Source organism: Pseudopodoces humilis, chromosome 31, assembly GCF_049639895.1.
Source record: "Pseudopodoces humilis isolate 2021_Gansu_Grassland_sample_001 chromosome 31, ASM4963989v1, whole genome shotgun sequence".
Taxonomy (NCBI): Eukaryota; Metazoa; Chordata; class Aves; order Passeriformes; family Paridae; genus Pseudopodoces; species Pseudopodoces humilis.
This window is the reverse complement of record NC_142230.1, coordinates 632573-651135: the sequence shown is the minus strand read 5'-3', so window position 1 is coordinate 651135 and position 18563 is coordinate 632573. Positions and strand designations below refer to the sequence as shown.

Genomic DNA, 18563 nt, shown 5'->3' with positions numbered 1-18563 from the left:
AATTACACTGCAGATTGTATAAAAAATAAAATTCAATCGCTCTCCAATAAAAACAACAGCCGGGAAAACAACGGCAGCAATTAACACCAGAGATGGAACCGCCTCTTAATTAGGGAATTGTTTATGCAATGCCACTCATTATTGGGGGGTTCAGCCGGGAGTTTTTTTAGGAATTAGGGATTTTGGCAGGTGGAGAGGTTTCATTTTTCCCGTCTGAAATTCCGTCAGCTCCTTGCTCCGGTCGGGAGGGGGAAAAAATAATTAATAAAAATAAGAATAATAATTTCCTTTGTTTAAAATTCCATAAAAGCGGCGGCGAATTCCTCCTCTTCCTTCGAAGGAGCTGCCGAGGCTCCTCCAATCCCAGACCCGATTCCCGCCGGGATTCAGCCCTTTGTGGAGCCAAATCCCACCGGGGAAAAACCAAAAAAAAACCAGGAAACCCCCCCAAAAATCCCTCTCCGTGCGGAATTCCTTCCCCGCTTCTCCTCAGCGCATCCCAAAAGTCTGGAGGAGCTCTCGGGAATAAAAACCAGGATTTGGGGAAGTTCCTTTGGAAGCCCAGGACTTACCCAGGTCATGAGGGAGAAGAGCTGGGGAGAAGTGTCCGGGAAAGGCCGGGCCCAGCCGGGTTTTTATGGAGCCCGGGAATGCCCCAGGGAATTTGGGAAGGTTGGGTTTGGCTTGGGTGATGCTTTAATTGCACCCCAATCCCGGCCACGTGCGGCTCCGGCTCCCAGGGATGTCCTGGATCACCGGGATCGCAGAGGTTGGAACAGCGAAACAACACAAAAAAATCCCTGGAAAACCCTGGATCCTCAGGAGGTGCCGAATCTTCCCGGAATTCCAGCCGGATTTCCACCCCAAAAAGAAATCCCAGGGGGATGAAGGAGGAATTCCTCATTCCCATGGGAGCCGCGGGCAGGAATCCCTTTGAAAATCCATCCAGGAAGGACTTGGGGCGTCCCATAATTATTGGGACACGCGGATTCCTTCCCGGGAACCCGGGGGAGAGAGAGGAGGGATGGTTTCTGGGACAGCTCCCAAAAATTCCCGGTCATAAAGGGGAGAAAGTCCCAAAAAAAACCCCGAAATTCCCATTTCCTGAACCCTTTGTTCCCTGTTTATCCCACAAAGAAATTCCCAGGGAAAACGAGCGCTGGGCAGGGTTGGGAATGCCGACTTTGGGAGAATCCCTTCTGCACGAGGGAAGGGCCTGGAATTTGGGGTTTTTTGGGATTTTTTTTTTTTTTTTTTTTGTCCCTGGAGTTTAAATTTTTTTGGATCCCTTTAATATGAATCCGACACTTGTGGAATTCCAGGGATTCAGGTGAGGTGCCCGAAAAAGAGGGGAATTATCAGGGAATATCCTCCTTGGAAGGGATCAAATCCAGCTCCGGGCCCTGCTCAGAATTCCCAAAATCCCACCCTGTTCCCGGGAAAACTCTCCTGGAGCCTTGGGAATGTCACCATTCCATTGGTCAGTGCCCGGCCACGGGAATTCCATGGCTGGAATATTGGAATATTGGGAGTATTGGAATATTTGGAATATTGGAATGCCGCGATATTTGGATATTGGACAATTTGGATATTTGAATATTTGGAATTTGGGGATATGGGAATATTGGATTATCTGGATATTTGAACACTGGAAGTTTGGAATATTGGATTATTTGAACATTTGAATATCGGAGTTATCGGAGTGTTGGAATATTTAAACATTTGAATAGGGGAGCATTTCAATATCCGGTTATTTGAGCGTTGGAATTTCGGGATATTGGGACATTTTGGGAATATCAAGCCCCAAATTATTACCCTCGACCTAAATTTCCCTTTTTGTTTCCTGCTTTCCCAGGAGCCCCGGGAATTCCATTTAATTTCCCAGCTTCCCCCGGCTCCACGGGAAATAACAGGGACACGGCGCCTCTTTTCCAGGCGGATCCCAACACTCCGAGGGCTCAAGGGAGGAACCTGAAGGCAAATCCCGACTCCAGCCCGGATTCCTCTCACTTTTATGGATGAACAGCAACAACAGCAATGAACTTTTTAATGCCGAATTCCCTGACCTAAAATTTCGGGAATAAACAGGCGTCGGAGCGCGGATTAATCCGGGTTTTATGGGCTCCGCGATCCCAATTCCTCGGGAAGCTCGGGATCAAGGAGGGCTGCTAATTCCTGGTTGTGCATGAACACGGTGACCTGGCACTAAAAACGTCCTTAATTAGCAGCCGAATGTCCTTAATTAACATTTGCGAGGCCCTTTCATCTCCCGGAGGCTCCTGGGATATTTTGGGGGGGTCATTATTCCCAATTAAACGCTGGGGAAACTGAGGCACTGCTGAGTCAGGGCCAGGGCCGGGCTCCAGCACAACCCGGTCCAAAACATCCCCCAATCCCAGTGACCCCAAAACCCGGGATCCACCCCACTAGAAGGATTTTCTGGAAGATTCTGTGGGAAAAGCCACAAGGCCAACCCCGAGATGGGTCAGCTCCTCCAAAGGCCATGGAGGGGCTGGGAATGTTGGGAAAACTGGGAATGTTGAGCTCCCAGGATCTGCTGGGGCTCCGGGGAAGCTGGAGAGAGATTTTTCCTCAGGAACTGCAGGGACAGGACACAGGGAATGGGGTCAGGGGGGGAACTTGGGTGGGATTTTGGGAAGGAATTGTTCCCTGTGAGGGCCTGGCTCAGGTTATTCCATGGATTTCCCACCCCCGGGAATATCCAGGGCCGGGTTGGAGCCACCTGGGATAGGGGAATGTCCCTGCCTGTGGAACGGGATGATTTAGACGTCCCTCCAACCCAAACCATTCCACGATTTTATCCTGATTTTAAGCAGATCCAGCAGGTCCCAGGAACCCAAACCATTCCACGATTTTATCCCGATTTTAAGCAGATCCAAAGGTCCCAGGAACCCAAACCATTCCACGATTTTATCCCGATTTTAAGCGGATCCAAAGGTCCCAGGAACCCAAACCATTCCAGGATTTTACCCCTCAGTTCTGAGGGGATCCGGAGGGTTGGATTGTCGGGCCACGCCTGGCTCCGGCAGCGGCAGGAGCAGCACATTCCCGGCTGGAAAAACCCCCCAGAATTCCAGGGAGAAGGAATCTCCGGGATCTCCCAACACTTCCAGGAGCTCTGGGACAGCTCCAGGTGGCACCAGGAGGTCACCGAGGCAGGGAGGGGCAGGAGAAGATGCGGGACAGCGTCCCCAGCCCGGCCACACCCTCCTGTCCCCTCTGGCCACCTCCCGAGCTCCTGCTCGTTTTCCTAATGATGGGGCTCATCCAGGGATTTTTCCAGCCTGGATTTGGCGGGATTTAATAAAGGAATGTTTCATATCAAATAAATATTTTATATAAAATATTTCATCCCATTCAATAAATATTTCATCCCAGTCAATAAATATTTAATATTAAATAGATATTATTATTTAATATTTTATATAATAAATAGAATATTTATATTATGTATTTATATTATATATTATATATTATATATTATATATTATATATTATATATTAGATATTAGATATATATTATATAGTATATAGTATATAGTATATAGTATATAGTATATAGTATATAGTATATATTATATAATATATAATATATTCTATATTATGTATTATGTATTATATATTATCTATTATCTATCATCTATCATCTATCATCTATCATATATCATATATCATATATTATATATAATATATAATATATAATATATACCATATTGATATTATTATATTATTAAATAATATTATTTAATATATTATTAAATAAAAATATTACAGTCATTTCATATTAAATAAATATTTAACATGAAAGAAATATTCAATATGAAATAAATATTTCACATTAAATAAAGACGTCCTGTTAAATAAATACAATAATATGAAATATTTATAATAAAATAATTATAACAATATTAAATAATTTTTAACAATTAATTAAGAAATCACCAAGAGGCCAAAACCCAAGATTTTTAATCCGAGTTCAAACAAGAATGTTTATTTAAGTTTATATATATGTACGTAAAATATTTGTACGTTTCTGTAGATAAACTCTGTTTTCAGCGCACATCACGATTTCCCGGAATTCCGTGGGAATTCGGTCCCATCCCTCCAACGCCTTGCGTCAGATCAAGGAAGGAGCCAGAGGCACCTGGAATGTCCCCACGGAAAGGCAGGGAAACGCTGGAAAGCCGGGATAGCGCGGATGGGAGCGGGAGGAGACAAAGATCCCAAATCCCGCTTTCCCAGGGATTGTCCTCGTCACACTCCTCGTCACCAGGGCCACTTGGGGGCCGAGCAGTATTTCTTGGCGTGGCTGGAGATCTTCACTGCCCCGGATTGCTGGGGGACACACTTGGTGGCACTTTGCTGGGGGACACAAATTGTCCCATATTGCTGAGGGACACACTTGGTGGCACTTTGCTGAGGGACACATTTGGTGGCACTTTGCTGGGGGACACAAATTGTCCCATATTGCTGAGGGACACACTTGGTGGCACTTTGCTGGGGGACACACTTGGTCATACCTTGCTGGGGGACACATTTAGTGGCACTTTGCTGAGGGACACAAATTGTCCCACACTGCTGGGGGACACATTTAGTGGCACTTTGCTGAGGGACACATTTAATGGCACTCTGCTGGGGGACACAAATTGTCCCACACTGCTGGGGGACACACTTGGTGACACTTTGCTGGGGGACACATTTGGTCATACCTTGCTGGGGGACACATTTAGTGGCACTTTGCTGAGGGACACAAATTGTCCCATAATGCTGAGGGACACACTTGGTGGCACTTTGCTGAGGGACACACTTGGTGGCACTTTGCTGAGGGACACACTTGGTGGCACTTTGCTGGGGGATGCACTTGGTGGCACTCTGCTGGGGGACACAGATTGTCCCACACTGCTGGGGGACACACTTGGTGGCACTTTGCTGGGGGACACATTGGGTCACACACTGCTGGGGGACACCCTTGGTGGCACTTTGTTGAGGGACACACATGGTGGCACTCTGCTGGGGGACACATTTGGCGGCACTCTGCTGGGGGACACAAATGCTGGCCGCGCCGGTGTCACACCGCTGCGGGACACACTTGGTGACACACCTGCCGTGCCACTGCTGGGGGACAGCGGCGGTGACGCTCTGCCACTGCTGGGGGACCGGCGGCGTCACCCACTGGTAGGACACGCACTGGGCCGCGCGCTGCTGGGGGACACAGGTGGTGACACACCTGGGGACGCCCTGCTGGGGACAGCCGCTGCTCACGCACCGCTGCGGGACACACCTGGTGGCACTCTGCTGCTGAGGGACACCCTGGGTGACGTAGGGCGGCCGCGGCACGCAGGTGGTGACACACCTGGGGACGATCTTCTGCTGGGGGACGCACTCGGGAGGTGGCACCTGCAGCTGCTGCGGCACGCACCGGGTGACACCGGCGACACCCGCGCTCTGCTGCGGCACACAGGTGGTGACACACCTGGGGACGATCTTCTGCTGCGGTGGCGCGCACTGGGTCACCCCCACCTGCTGTGGCACGCACTGGGTCACCCCCACCTGCCGCGGCACGCTCCAGGTGACACCCGCGCCGCCGGTGACGCGCTGCTGCGGTGGCGCACACGTTGTCACCCGCCTGGGGACAATCTGCTGCTGCGGGAGGTGCTGGGGCACGCAGGGGGGTCCGAGGAGCTGGCGGGGCACGGCCTGGGTGACACTCTGCTGGTGGCACACGCTGGAGGACGTCACCCGCTGCAGGGGGACAGGCACGGCCTGGGGGATGCAGGTTGTGGAGTGCCACCGCTGAGCCGGGAAGGGGACACCGGGGGACAGCGCCACGGGGTCCTGGTGGAGCGCAGGGAGGTGCTGGTGGAGGTAGCAGGACATCTTGGGGACACGTGGCAGGACTGGAAGGACACAGAGGGGGAATCAGGTGGCATCTGAAGTCCCAACCCAACCCATTCGGCGACACCTGAGGAAAACTCTGGTCCCCAAACCTCGGGGACACGTCCCAGCCGTGTCACAGTCCCGGCACGGGTGGGAGGGGCTGGTGGAGGTCTCAGGGACATCTTGGGGACACTTGGGGATTTTAGGGTCCCTCCCCACCCCTTGGGTGACACCCGAGGAAGCCTGGCCGGTCCTCGTGGTCCCCACACCTCGGGGACACGTCCCCACGGTGCCACCACCCCAGCACGGTCCCAGCAGCACCTGAGGGACCCAACCCCTCCTTCTTTACTCTGAGCCACGTCCCGAAGCCAAGCTGGGGACACTCGGGGACACTCAGCGCTGAACGTCATCCAAAAAAACACCCCCCCCAATTCATTAATTAAATTAATTAATGAAAACGAATTTCCCTCGGTCACAAACTCCCCATTTTCAGGAGCAAATCTGGGATTCAGACACTCAGCAGCGAGCACCGAGAGCTCTCTCCAACCCTCTCCCGCTCCAGCACAGAAATTCCAAACAATCCGTTTTAAAATCCCCTCCCGGATAGGATTTTTTATGGAAAAATCAGGAACGCGTCTGGATTTCGTGATCGCGGAATCCCAGAGCGCTTTGGGTTGGAAGGGACATTAAAGATCAACTCAACACCTGCCATGGGACACCTTCCACCACCTCAGATCACTCCAGCCTGGCCTGGGACAATCCCAGGGATGGGAAATCCGTGGAATAACCCGTGCCAGGCTCTCCTCGCTCTCACAGGGAACAATTCCTTCCCAAACCCCACCTGAATTCCTTCTCTTTCACTTTTTCCCCATTCCCACTTTTTCTGCCGCTCCAGTTCCCGATGGAAAGTCCCTCCCACCATATTTTCTTGCAGGGAATGTTGTCCCTGGAATCCACCAATCCCACCCCAAAACGAGGTGGTTTTTTTTCCCAAAGCCATCCTGGATTTCTCCCTGGAATCCACCAATCCCACCCCAAAACAAGGTGGTTTTTTTTCCCAAAGCCACCCTGGATCTCACCAAACCCAACCTCCAATTCCAAACCCTCTCCAACCTGGCCTTGGACACTTCTTGGGATGGGGAACCTCTGAGCCACCCCAATCCAGCCCATCCCCACTCTCGGAATCAGGAATTCCCTCCCGATTCCCCATCCCAGCATCTCCAGATGCTCAGGAACCAGACTCACCCAGCTCCCGGGGGCGGGAAGAACTTCCAGAGGTGACCGGCGCGTCCCAGCTCCGGGAGAGCTTTTATAGGGCCTCCGGAGGAGCCGCCAGATCCCGCGACTCCCGTGTCGCTCCCGGAGTGAGTCGGAGCCGCCGACTCATCCCGGACAATGAGTGGTTCCATGGCAGCTTCCCGGAGTAATTACCTCGGGATAATTAATCCTCGGTGGCATTCGGAGCAGCAGCCGCAGCCCCGGGGCTGTTTTTGGGGATTGAACCCCTGGATGTGTGGGAATGGGTTTTCCAGGGGTTTTCCACGGCTGGGAATGGCCCGGGGGTCTCACAGGGTTGTCCCGGTTGTTGTTGGATTTGGGTTTTCCGTGGGATTCTCCAGCTCGGTGGTTTCATCTCATCCACCCCGCAATGCCCGGATTTTTGAGGGTGTCTGGCCAAGTTTTGGGTGTGGATTTCGATCACTGAGGGAAAATGGAGAAAAAAAATCCCCTCTTGTGGTGGGTGCAGCTAATAATCCATCAAAATTATCATTTTTTTAATAAAAAACCCCAATTTTTTAATTGTTGTTGTCAAAACTGGGCTGGGCATTGCTTCTCCTCAGCATCATCAGGAAGAAATCGTCCCACGGCGCCGAGCAGGAAGGGTCTGGATTCATTCCCGGATGCGTTCCCCATGGAGAATTCCATAATTAAAGGAGGATTTCGCCCTCTCTGCTTCTTGCCCCGTGTGGGGCACAATTACCCAAGAGCTCCCAAACTTCCCCGTTCCTTTTCGTGCCCCGAATTATTCGGGGCCCTTTCTCCTGGCCACAAAACCCCCCCGGGCGGGGCCGTTCCTCCCAGCTCACACGAAACCACATTTTTTAATTAAAATTAATGAAAATGCCCCGGCCCTGCCCCTCTCCCCGTGGCTTTGGGCTCCGTGTTGGTGTCACCGGGGCTGGGCTTTATTTTGTCCTGGTCCCTCTCGGCTCTGCCGGAGCCAGCGGGGACAAATTGGCCTTTTGGGGGTTGTTTTGTGTCACAGTGAACCCACAGAGGCGCCGAGCGGATTTTTAGTGACTTTCAATATTAATTTTTCTGCTTTTGGGGGTTGTTTTGTGTCACAATGAACCCACAGAGGCGCCGAGCGGATTTTTAGTGACTTTCAATGTTAATTTTTCTGCTTTTTGGTGTTATTTTGTGTCACAATGAACCCATAAAGGTGCTGAGCAGATTTTAAGTGACTTTCAATGTTAATTTTTCTAGTTTTTGGTGTTACTTTGTGTCACAACGAACCAAGGAAGGCGCTGAGCAGATTTTTAGTGACTTTCAAAATTCGTCTCCTGGTTTTACGAGGTTTTTTTTTCAGTCTGTGTGAGGTGAGGAGTTGAGCCCGTGAGAAAGTCCCACGCGATTTTTGGAGGAGGTTTATTTTGGGGTGACAGCCCGGCTGGTTGTGCAAGGGCTGCCACCCAAGCCGGCCGTGCCTCACCCCTCCCGGTCACCTGAGAGTCACCAGGTGCCACATTCCCGCTGCTCCGAGGACAGGTGACAACCTCGGGATCCCAGGGGTGACAAAAAGCTCCGGGAGCTGATCAACTTCCTCCAGCCCCGTGTGACTTCCCCGGTCATTCACCTCCTTATCTCACAGGGATTAAAAATATCATAAAACCTTTTTTTTATCATTTTTTTAGGTCACTGAAAATCTGCTCAGCGCCTTCCTTGGTTCGTTGTGACACAAAATAACACCAAAAACTAGAAAATTAATTTTGAAAGTCACTTAAAATCTGCTCAGCACCTTTATGGGTTCATTGTGACACAAAATAACACCAAAAAGCAGAAAAATTAACATTGAAAGTCACTAAAAATCCGCTCGGCGCCTCTGTGGGTTCATTGTGACACAAAACAACCCCCAAAAGCAGAAAAATTAATATTGAAAGTCACTAAAAATCTGCTCGGCGCCTCTGTGGGTTCATTGTGACACAAAACAACCCCCAAAAGGCCAATTTGTCCCCGCTGGCTCCGGCAGAGCCGAGAGGGACCAGGACAAAATAAAGCCCAGCCCCGGTGACACCAACACGGAGCCCAAAGCCACGGGGAGAGGGGCAGGGCCGGGGCATTTTCATTAATTTTAATTAAAAAATGTGGTTTCGTGTGAGCTGGGAGGAACGGCCCCGCCCGGGGGGGTTTTGTGGCCAGGAGAAAGGGCCCCGAATAATTCGGGGCACGAAAAGGAACGGGGAAGTTTGGGAGCTCTTGGGTAATTGTGCCCCACACGGGGCAAGAAGCAGAGAGGGCGAAATCCTCCTTTTTTTCAGGGAATTCTCCATCTCCATCCGGACTTTTCCTGGTCAGCTCCGAGCCTCAGGAGCGCGGCTTTGTTGTGGCTTCTCTCCCGCAGGGATCGTTCCTTTGATCTGAATCCGCGATTCCTCCGTCGCTTGGAGGTTTGAAACCTCCCTTTGACCAAAACCGGCAGCTCCCGTTTTTATAAATATAATTTATAATTAGATATTATTTCTATTCCTTGATATTGATTTATCCAGGTCTGGGCGGCAGCGGGCGGGAATTTCCAGCAGGAATTTCCACCTGGAAAAGGCGGAATTCGCGGAGCGCGGAGTTTCAACCCAGCCTGATCACACCTTGAGAATTCGCCTCTGTTTTTCTTCTCCCTCCTTTTGTTCTGCTTGCCAGAGTTTCTATTTTCGGAGCAGGGAGGGAGCTCTGCATTCCTGGGCGCTTGGCTCAGCCTCCAAAACCTCCAAAACCGCGTTCCTGACTTATTAAAGGCGGAGAACCCACGAGGTCCCACCTGGCTCCTCCTCCTGGGGTTTTTTGGGGACCTCTTCCCTCCTTCCCTCCTCCCTCACCGGGCTGCGGATTCCCGCTGGAGTCAGGCGGGGTGAAAAGGGCACAATTCCAAAATCCCGGAGCTTGGGAATGAATTCCACGGTCGTCGAGTCCCGGCTGTGCCCGATCCCCGCCTGGACACCCAGAGAAACATCCAGGAATTCCTCGGACGCCTCCAGGGATGGGGATCCAACCTTCCCTGAGCCCCTTCCAAATCCTGGCCGCCCTTTCCAGGAGGAATTAACCAAATTCCCAGATTTCCCACCCCGAGCATCCCCTGGCACAGCTCGAGGCCGCTCCCTCTTGTCCCGCCCTCCCGAATCCCCCCTGGAAGAGCCCGGAATTCCCCCTGGATCCCCCTTTTCTCCAGGCTGAGCCCCCCCACAGCTCCCTCAGGATTTTCCAGACCCTTCTCCCGCTGCTCCAGCCCCTCCCTGTCCCTTTTCCATGAGGGGACACGGCGCCGAGTGTCCCCAAGGGCCCCGAGTGTCCCCAGCCACCAGAGCGCAGCATCGGCCCGCGCAGGAGGCTCCTGGCACCTGGAAAAATCCCTTGGGATCCTCCCCTCGCCCTGCCTGTCTCCAGGAAAAGTTCAAATTTGGGATTTGGCCCAGCCCAGCCCCTTTTTTTTTTTTTTTGGCCGCTGGATCTGGGAAGAGCCCGAGGGAGCGGCACGGGCTGGGAATCAACCAAGGAGAAGGAGCTGGGGGTCCTGGTGGGCAAAACCTGTCCCAGGGCTGGGTCAGGGAGAGCATTCCCAGGGATCGGGGAGGGATCCCATGGATCAGGGATCCCCCGCCCCTCTGCTCGGCCTCCTGTTCCCACTGCGGGGAAAACTGGGAATGTTGAGGCTGTGGAGACCCCGGAGCCCCTCCCAGGATCTGCAGGGAAGCTGGAGAGGGATTTTTCCTCTGGAACTGCAGGGACAGGAAACAGGGAATGGGGCCAGGGGGACAGAGGGGGAATTTGGGTGGGATTTTGGGGAGGAATTGTTCCCTGTGAGAGCCTGGCTCGGGTTATTCCAGGGATTTCCCACCCCTGGATGCGCGCAAGGGGCTCCAAACCATTCCAGGGTTCCAAACCATTCCAGGGTTCCAAACCTTTCCACAATTCCAAACCATTCCAGGGTTCCAAACCTTTCCACAATTCCAAACCTTTCCACAATTCCAGGCACAGGGATGGGAGGGAAGGGCAGGGACCAAAGGAAACGTGAGGGGACGAGCAGGGACTGCTCTCGGAGCGGCTCAGAAGCTCTAATTAATAATTAAAGAGCTGCAAACGAGCTGCAGACAAGAAAACTTCTCTCATTCCGAGTCCAACGAGGAGCAAATTCCCGATCTGGGCGATTTAAGAGCGCTCAGGGCAAAATGATGATGAAAATGAGAAAACTCCTCAGCCGAGTCCCTCTTGCTTCACCCTAAAAGGGTTTTATTACTCAATTAACTCTTGGTTTCTCTAATTAGGAGCTCTTTGTTCTGAGCCAGGCTCGGGGGAGGTTAAGCCTGGCTTTAGGGTCAGAATAACCCCGGTGACTTCGCAAAGCTCAGCTTTTCGTGGGGTTTCAGAGGCGATTTCTCTTCCCCCAGCGCCTCCGTCCCTCTGCCGGGATTCCAAGGGGAGCTCCAAGGGGATGGGATTCCACGGGGAGCAAATCCCTGGGATTTGGGGTTTGCCCTCGTGCAGGTGTCGGGATGGAGCAAACGGTGAGCCCAGGGTTGTAATTTTAATTATTTTAATAATTAATATTTTAATAATTAAAATGATGGAACTCACGGATAGGGGGAAATCCAAGATAAATCCCCTTTCTTTTTTTGAGCTCAAAAACCACGAATTGCCTTTCGCAGCCGCACCGTGGACCCGATATTCCAAAAAAATAAATAAAAAATATGGGATTTTACCCTTTTCCGAGAGGTCAGGGAAGGCTGAGCCGTGTCCCGGTGTCCCAATTCCTCCCTGGGTGACCCCAAGGCTGCTCCAATTTCCAGCAGGTCCTGGAAAAAAAACTGGGAAAGGCTGAACTCCAGCGAGGTCATTCCCGAGCTCCGGAGGGGGAATGGAGCAATCGGGAATTGGGTTCTTTGATGGGACGGCTGCTGGAAAAGTCGTGGGGTTTCAGTGAGGCAAGCGGAGCCCTGAGGGGGAAATTAGGGATAAATTCAGGCTGGGAATTAGGAGGAGGTTTTCAAAGAGAGAAGAAATTAGGGATAGATTTAGGCTGAGAATTAGGAGGAGGTTTTCAAAGAGAGGAGAAATGCGGGATAGATTTAGGCTGGGAATTAGCATGAGGTTTCCAAGGAGAGGAGAAATTAGGGATTGGTTTAGGCTGAGAATTAGCAGGAGGTTTTCAAAGAGAGGAGAAATTAGGGATTGATTTAGGCAGGGAATTAGGAGGAGGTTTTCAAGGAGAAGAAATTAGGGATAAATTTAGGCTGGGAATTAGCAGGAGTATTCCAAGGAGAGGAGAAATTAGGGATTGGTTTAGGCTGGGAATTAGGAGGAGGTTTCCAAGGAGCAGCCCAGGAGGAGTCAGGAGCAGGCTGGGAAATCCGAAAATGGGGCTGAGAACAGGGGCCAAGCTTTGGGCTGGAGTTTGGGGGATTTATGGGGAAGTTTTATAGCAGAGTCCCAGATTTGAGTCGGTGACTCAGCTGGGAAAGGCTCGGAGTTTTATAGGAATTGTCTGGATCCTGGGAAGCTCGGGAATCGTGGAATTATGGGATGGTTTGGGTTGGAAGGGATCTTAAAAATCATCTCGTTCCAACCTCTGCCGTGGGACACCTTCTGCTGTCCCTGGTGGCTCCAGCCTGGCCTTGGACACTTCCAGGGGTGGGAAATCCATGGAATAACCCGAGCCAGGCCCTCACAGGGAACAATTCCTTCCCTAAATCCCACCCAAATTCCCCTTCTATCCCCCTGACCCATTCCCCGTGTCCTGTCCAGAGGAAAAATCCCTCTCCAGCTTCCCTGCAGATCCTGGGAGGGGCTCCGGGGTCTCCACAGCCTCGACATTCCCAACATTCCCGGACTGAAATAAAACCAGCCAGGAAAAACCCATGGGATGCTCCAGATCCAATCCTTGGATCCTGCAGCACTTGGGGGTGTCCAGGTTTTATTTTCGGGGGGAGAGGACCTTAAACCCCACCCTGTGCCACGGGCAAGGACAATTCCCACCCTCCCAGGTGGCTCCGAGCCCCGTCCGGCCGCTTGGACACTTCCAGGGAAGCCACGGAGGTCCCGGGAGTCTCCAGGACGAGCCAGACCGATACTGGGAGATGCTGTAGGTGCTAATTAAGACATCCAGCAGGTGCTAATTAAGGCTTTGTTTGATGAGTTCACCGCCGTGTCCAGAGCTGGACAGGACAACGAGGAACGGGCGTGAGCCAAACCCTGCGGAGAGCCCCGGCCGGTTCGGCGGCTCCTGAGTCACGGCTGAAATCCAGCGGGGCAAAAGTTCCCGGATTCAGCACAAAGGTCCTGAATCCTGCGCTGGGGGGACAGGGAAAAACCGGGGAGAATCCATGAAATTACGAAGGAAGGCTGCTCACTTCCCCACCCCCTCAAAAAAAAAAAATCTGATCCCTAAGAAAAGGTCCCCAAATCCTGCGTGGTGAAAATGGCTTCCCACAAAAACCGGATCCTTCCCCCAAATCCTGGGTGGCAAAAAGGTCAGGGAGCATCCTGAGGGTCCAGAGGGAGGGGTCCTCACTTCCCAAAAAAATCTGATCCCTGCACAAAAATCCCAAATTTCTGGGTGGCAAAAAGTCGGGGAGCATCCATGAGGAGCCCAAGCCCAGCTTCTCTGCGGGGCTTTTCATTCCCAAAAAAATCTGATCCTTTCCCCAAATCCTGGATGGAAAAAAGGTCCTGGGGGAGGAGTTCTCACTTCCCAAAAAAATCTGATCCTCGCATAAAAATCCCCAAATCTGGGGTGGCCAGAAAGGTCAAGGAGCATCCACAGAGTCCTGGGTGAGGGATTCCCAAAGTTTGGATCCGTTTTTTTCGGCAGAGGGAAGCGAAGGAGCTCCGGGATTGTCGGAGACCCCGAGACGCCTCCGTGACATCCCAGACCGAGCTCCCGTTTGGAGCTGCTGGAATAACTCCTGGGAATCACCTGCTCGGGATTCGTGGGATCCGGAGCAGCGATTCCCATCCGGGAATGCCGGGCTGGGAATTTCCTTCCCCGGGGTCTGGCAATCCCTGGAATTTGGGATGGACTGGGAGCTCCACGCTCCCTCCATTCCCTCACGTTTCTCCCGTCGCTTTCCTGAACTGCGCCGCTAAAAATAGATTTTTTTGTGCAATTCCCGGGGGTGGGAAAAGCAATTCCACCTCTCCTCCGGGAAAAACATTCCCTCCCTTTCCAGGGGCTGACTCCGGAGCCTCTTTGGGCAATATCCATAATTTTTGTGCTGAGGTTGCTGTCCGGTGACCTCCGGAGCATTTCCAGACTGGATCCAAACCAGTTTAAGGTCGGGAATTTTGGAATATCCATAATTTTTGTGCTGAGGTTGCTGTCCGGTGACCTCTGGAACATTTCCAGACTGGATCCAAACCAGTTTAATTTCAGGAATTTGGGAATATCCATAATTTTTGTGCTGAGGTTGCTGCCCGGTGACCTCCAGAGCATTTCCAGACTGGAACCAGTTTGGAGTTTTCCAGACTCCAAAGCAGTTTAAGGTCAGGCCGCATCTCCCGATCTCCAGACAGGGTTTAGGATTAGCTTTGGGTTTAGGATTAGGTTTAAGTCTCTCCCTGCCAGCCATGGGAAGTGTTTGCCTTTAACCCCCGGGTGTCGCAAGCTCAGGGTTTAAATTTGGCACCGGAACATTCCAGAAATCCTTCATTGCTGAAATCCAAAGGTCTGGGGCGGGTGGAGGTGTCGTGTCCGAGGGATGCACCGAGCTCCGGCCTGAGGTGGAGAATTCCCTCGGCAATATTGCACAGAAATGCGGGTGGAAGGTCGGAGGTGGTGAAATTCCCTGTCCGCTCTCAAAGCCGGCTGAAATCCGGGATCAGGGAATGATCAAACGGCGGAATAATAGGATCAGGGAATGGTGGAGTATCAGAGAGTCGTAAAATCGTGGAATTAGAGGATCTTGGAATCAGAAAATCAGGGAGTGATAGAACCAGGGAACTGTGGAATTATGAGAACCAGAAAATCAGGGAGTGATAGAATCAGGGAATCGTGGAATTATGAGATTGGATAATCAGAAAATCAGGGATTGATAGAATCAGGGAATTGTGGAATTATGAGAATCAGAAAACCATGGAATCACAAAATCACAAATTGCTGGAATTAGAGGATCACAGAATCATAAAATCATGGGATAATAAAGTCAGAGAAATCAGAAAATTATGGAATAAGAGGATCAGGGAATCGGGGAATGGAGGCGTAACGGAAACATGAAATCATGGAATAATAAAATCAGAGAATCGGAGAAAATCAGAGGATCATGGAATGGTTTGGGATGGAAAGAACCTTCAGGATTATCCCATTCCAAGCCCCAGGGACAATTCCCTCTATCCCAGGTTTCTCCAAGCCCCATCCAACCTTTCCTCGGACACCTCCAGGAACGGGGCAGTGCCGAGCCCCGGGGACTCCGATCTCCTTCCCGGCATCTCCCGGCGGGAAGGGCAGAATTCCAGGAGCTTATCTCGGTTCCCGAGCCCTGCCTCGAAAGCAGCCGGGCAGGTCTGGGAAGTGCCCTAATTCCAGCCTGGAATCGGCACCGGCGGAGCAGCCGGCAAGGCCTGACTCAGGCTTTGGACTCGGGCTGGGGTATTCCCAAAGCCGGAGACTAAAACCGAGCCTATCCCGGAGGGAACAGCAAGGCAGGACCCTGGGAAAAACGGGAATTGCGCGTACGGGAGAAAATCCCGGAATTTTCCGGCCTTGTGCTGCCGGAAGATTGTTGAGAGAGGAAGTGGCTCCAGGCCGGGAGCAGCCGCTTCCAGGCGCTGCCCAGGAATTCCGGGAGGTGACGCGGGACCAGCTCAGCCTGTTGGAAGTGATCGTGCCGGGATCTTGATCCGATAAAAGCTCGGGAAAAGCCACGGAGATGAGCCCGGGATGACCAAAGGTGACGAAATTCCCGTCTGGGTTGGACACGGCGTCTCCAGGGCCTCACGGCTCCGGAATCCCAGTGGAGACTGGGGGGATTGGGATTGGATTTCTCAGGGTTTTCCCGCCCCATAAATGTTTTGTTTCGTTTTCAGCTGGAATAATCCTCAGGGAATGCTCTGCACACTCGGAATTCCCTTTATTTTGCATCTAGGCTGAAACGCCTTTTAAAATTCCCATCTGGAATTCCGTGGGGCCGGTTCCCCAAATCCCGTTTGGGTGGGAAAGATCTCGGCCATTCTTAAAAATCCCCGGAGATGAACTCAGTTCCCTGCCCTGTCACATTTGGATTTTCCTTCTCCGTGGAAAATGAGATTTCTCCAGAGAATTCCAGGATTTTTGGGGTTGGAAAATCCCTCCAACACCATCGAGTCCAACTCTGGATGGATCAACACCTTCCCAGAGCCCTGGGGGATGTCCAGGAATTCCTTGGAAAAGCTCCCTGGGCGTCCCCTGACCGCCCTTTCCAGGAGGAAGTTCCCGGAATTTCCAGGAAATCCCTCCTGGTGATTCCAAACCGAAATGAAAGTTGAAGGAAATCCACAAAGTTCTTCCCAGGAAAACCCATCCCTGCTTTTCACAATCCCAGTAAAACCACTTCAGAGGGTTCACTGATAAAGAACAGAGGAGAGAAGCACAAACGATCCCAAATTCCCAATAAATCTCTGGAATTCCAGACCTCAGAGCGGGTTTTAGATGTAGAACGACCCCGGGATGGGTTGGGATGGGAATTCCCAATAAATCCCTGGAATTCCAGACCTCAGAGAGGGTTTTAGCTGTGGAACAACCCCGGGATGGGAATTCTCAATAAATCCCTGGAATTCCAGAACTCAGAGCGGGTTTTAGCTGTGGAACAACCCCGGGATGAGAATTCTCAATAAATCTCTGGAATTCCAGAACTCAGAGCGGGTTTTAGCTGTGGAACAACCCCGGGATGGGAATTCTCAATAAATCCCTGGAATTCCAGACCTCAGAGCGGGTTTTAACTGTAGAACAAACCCGGGATGGGTTGGGATGGGAATTCCCAATAAATCGCAGGAATTCCAGACCTCAGAGCGGGTTTTAGCTGTGGAACAACCCCGGGATGGGAATTCTCAATAAATCCCTGGAATTCCAGAACTCAGAGCGGGTTTTAGCTGTGGAACAACCCCGGGATGAGAATTCCCAATAAATCTCTGGAATTCCAGACCTCAGAGCGGGTTTTAGCTGTGGAACAACCCCGGGATGGGAATTCTCAATAAATCCCTGGAATTCCAGACCTCAGAGCGGGTTTTAGCTGTGGAACAACCCCGGGATGGGTCGAGGTGGCACCAAACCCCACCGAGCCCCCAAAACCTGTCCGGGCTCTTCCGTCTCTCCGTGAACCTGAGGCTCGGAGCTTTATCCAGGGAGGAATTCCACGCTTCACCGGGATTAGCCAAGGGATGAACTCGGAATCCTCTCTGGAAAGTGCCTACGTGTAAAACCGGGCCGGGCAGGGCTCTTGTGAAAGAATGAGCTCATCAGCCAGGAGGACTCATTCCCAGAAGGCAGGGCTTCCAAACCCTATAAAAGATCCCAAATCTCCCGGCTCCCGCATCCACTCCGCTCCCGCTGCTCCCTCGGCGCCGCCTGGGTGAGTCCGGGAGTCCGGAGATTCCCTGGGGAGCTCTGGGATTGGGGAATCCCGGGATTTTTGGGGAAGGTTTGGGATTCAGAGTTCTGGGATTTTATTTTTTTTTTTCAGTGGGGTTTGGGGTTGAGAATCCAGAGATGCCTCAGGGGGGTTTGGGATTGAGAATCCCAATATTTTTGGGGGATATTCAGGACTGAGAATCCTGAGATTTTTGGGGAGGTTTGGTACTGAGCATCCTGAGATTTTGGGGGGATATTTGGGATTCAGAATTCCGAGATTTCTGGGGAGGTCTGGGATTCAGAATTCCGAGATTCTGGGGGGAAATTTGGGATTTTGAATTCCAAGATTTTGAGGGGGATATTGGGGATTCAGAATCTCGAGATTTTGAGGGGGATATTTGGGACTAAGAATCCCGAGATTTTTTTGGGCGGGAAATTTGGGGTTCTGCTCCTCGACTCCGCAGCCCTTCAGGAAAAGTTGGATTTGGTGCCTTGGGATACCTGGAGGGTTCCTGGAAAGAAGGGAATTTGTGGGCGTTGGGGTGGCTTGGAAATGGCTCTGGGAGGCAAATTAAGACCGAGTCTAAATCTGAGGGTAATTAAATCCTAAATTAGACCCTTCCCGAGGCACGGGACCAGACGGAATTCCGTTGGTTTAAGGAGGGATCTCCTCCCTCCAGGGAAGGGCACCAAATTTGATTTTTCCAGTGATTTTGCGGCCAAAATATTCCGAAAGCTCCCGTTTCACCAGGGAATTCCTGGGGGAAAGGCAAATTTGGGAGCAGGGAGACAAGGAAGGAAAATATTCCCCAAATGTGCCGCCTCATCCGTGTCATGATCAAGGTCTTAATTAATTAAT

The 18563-nt window shown here is 51.6% G+C and overlaps 1 protein-coding gene across 1 annotated transcript; it reads right to left on the bottom strand.

Moving 5' to 3' along the window:
- Positions 1-4203: 4203 nt before the first annotated feature.
- Positions 4204-7161, bottom strand: LOC148182367 (uncharacterized). Its single transcript, XM_088068580.1, has 2 exons — positions 7144-7161; positions 4204-5918 (listed from the first exon to the last, which is right to left on the bottom strand). The coding sequence occupies exon 2, from the start codon at positions 5896-5898 to the stop codon at positions 4288-4290; it is 1611 nt and encodes a 536-aa protein (XP_087924706.1). The 5' UTR covers positions 5899-5918; positions 7144-7161; the 3' UTR covers positions 4204-4287.
- Between the last annotated feature and the right edge of the window lie 11402 nt (positions 7162-18563).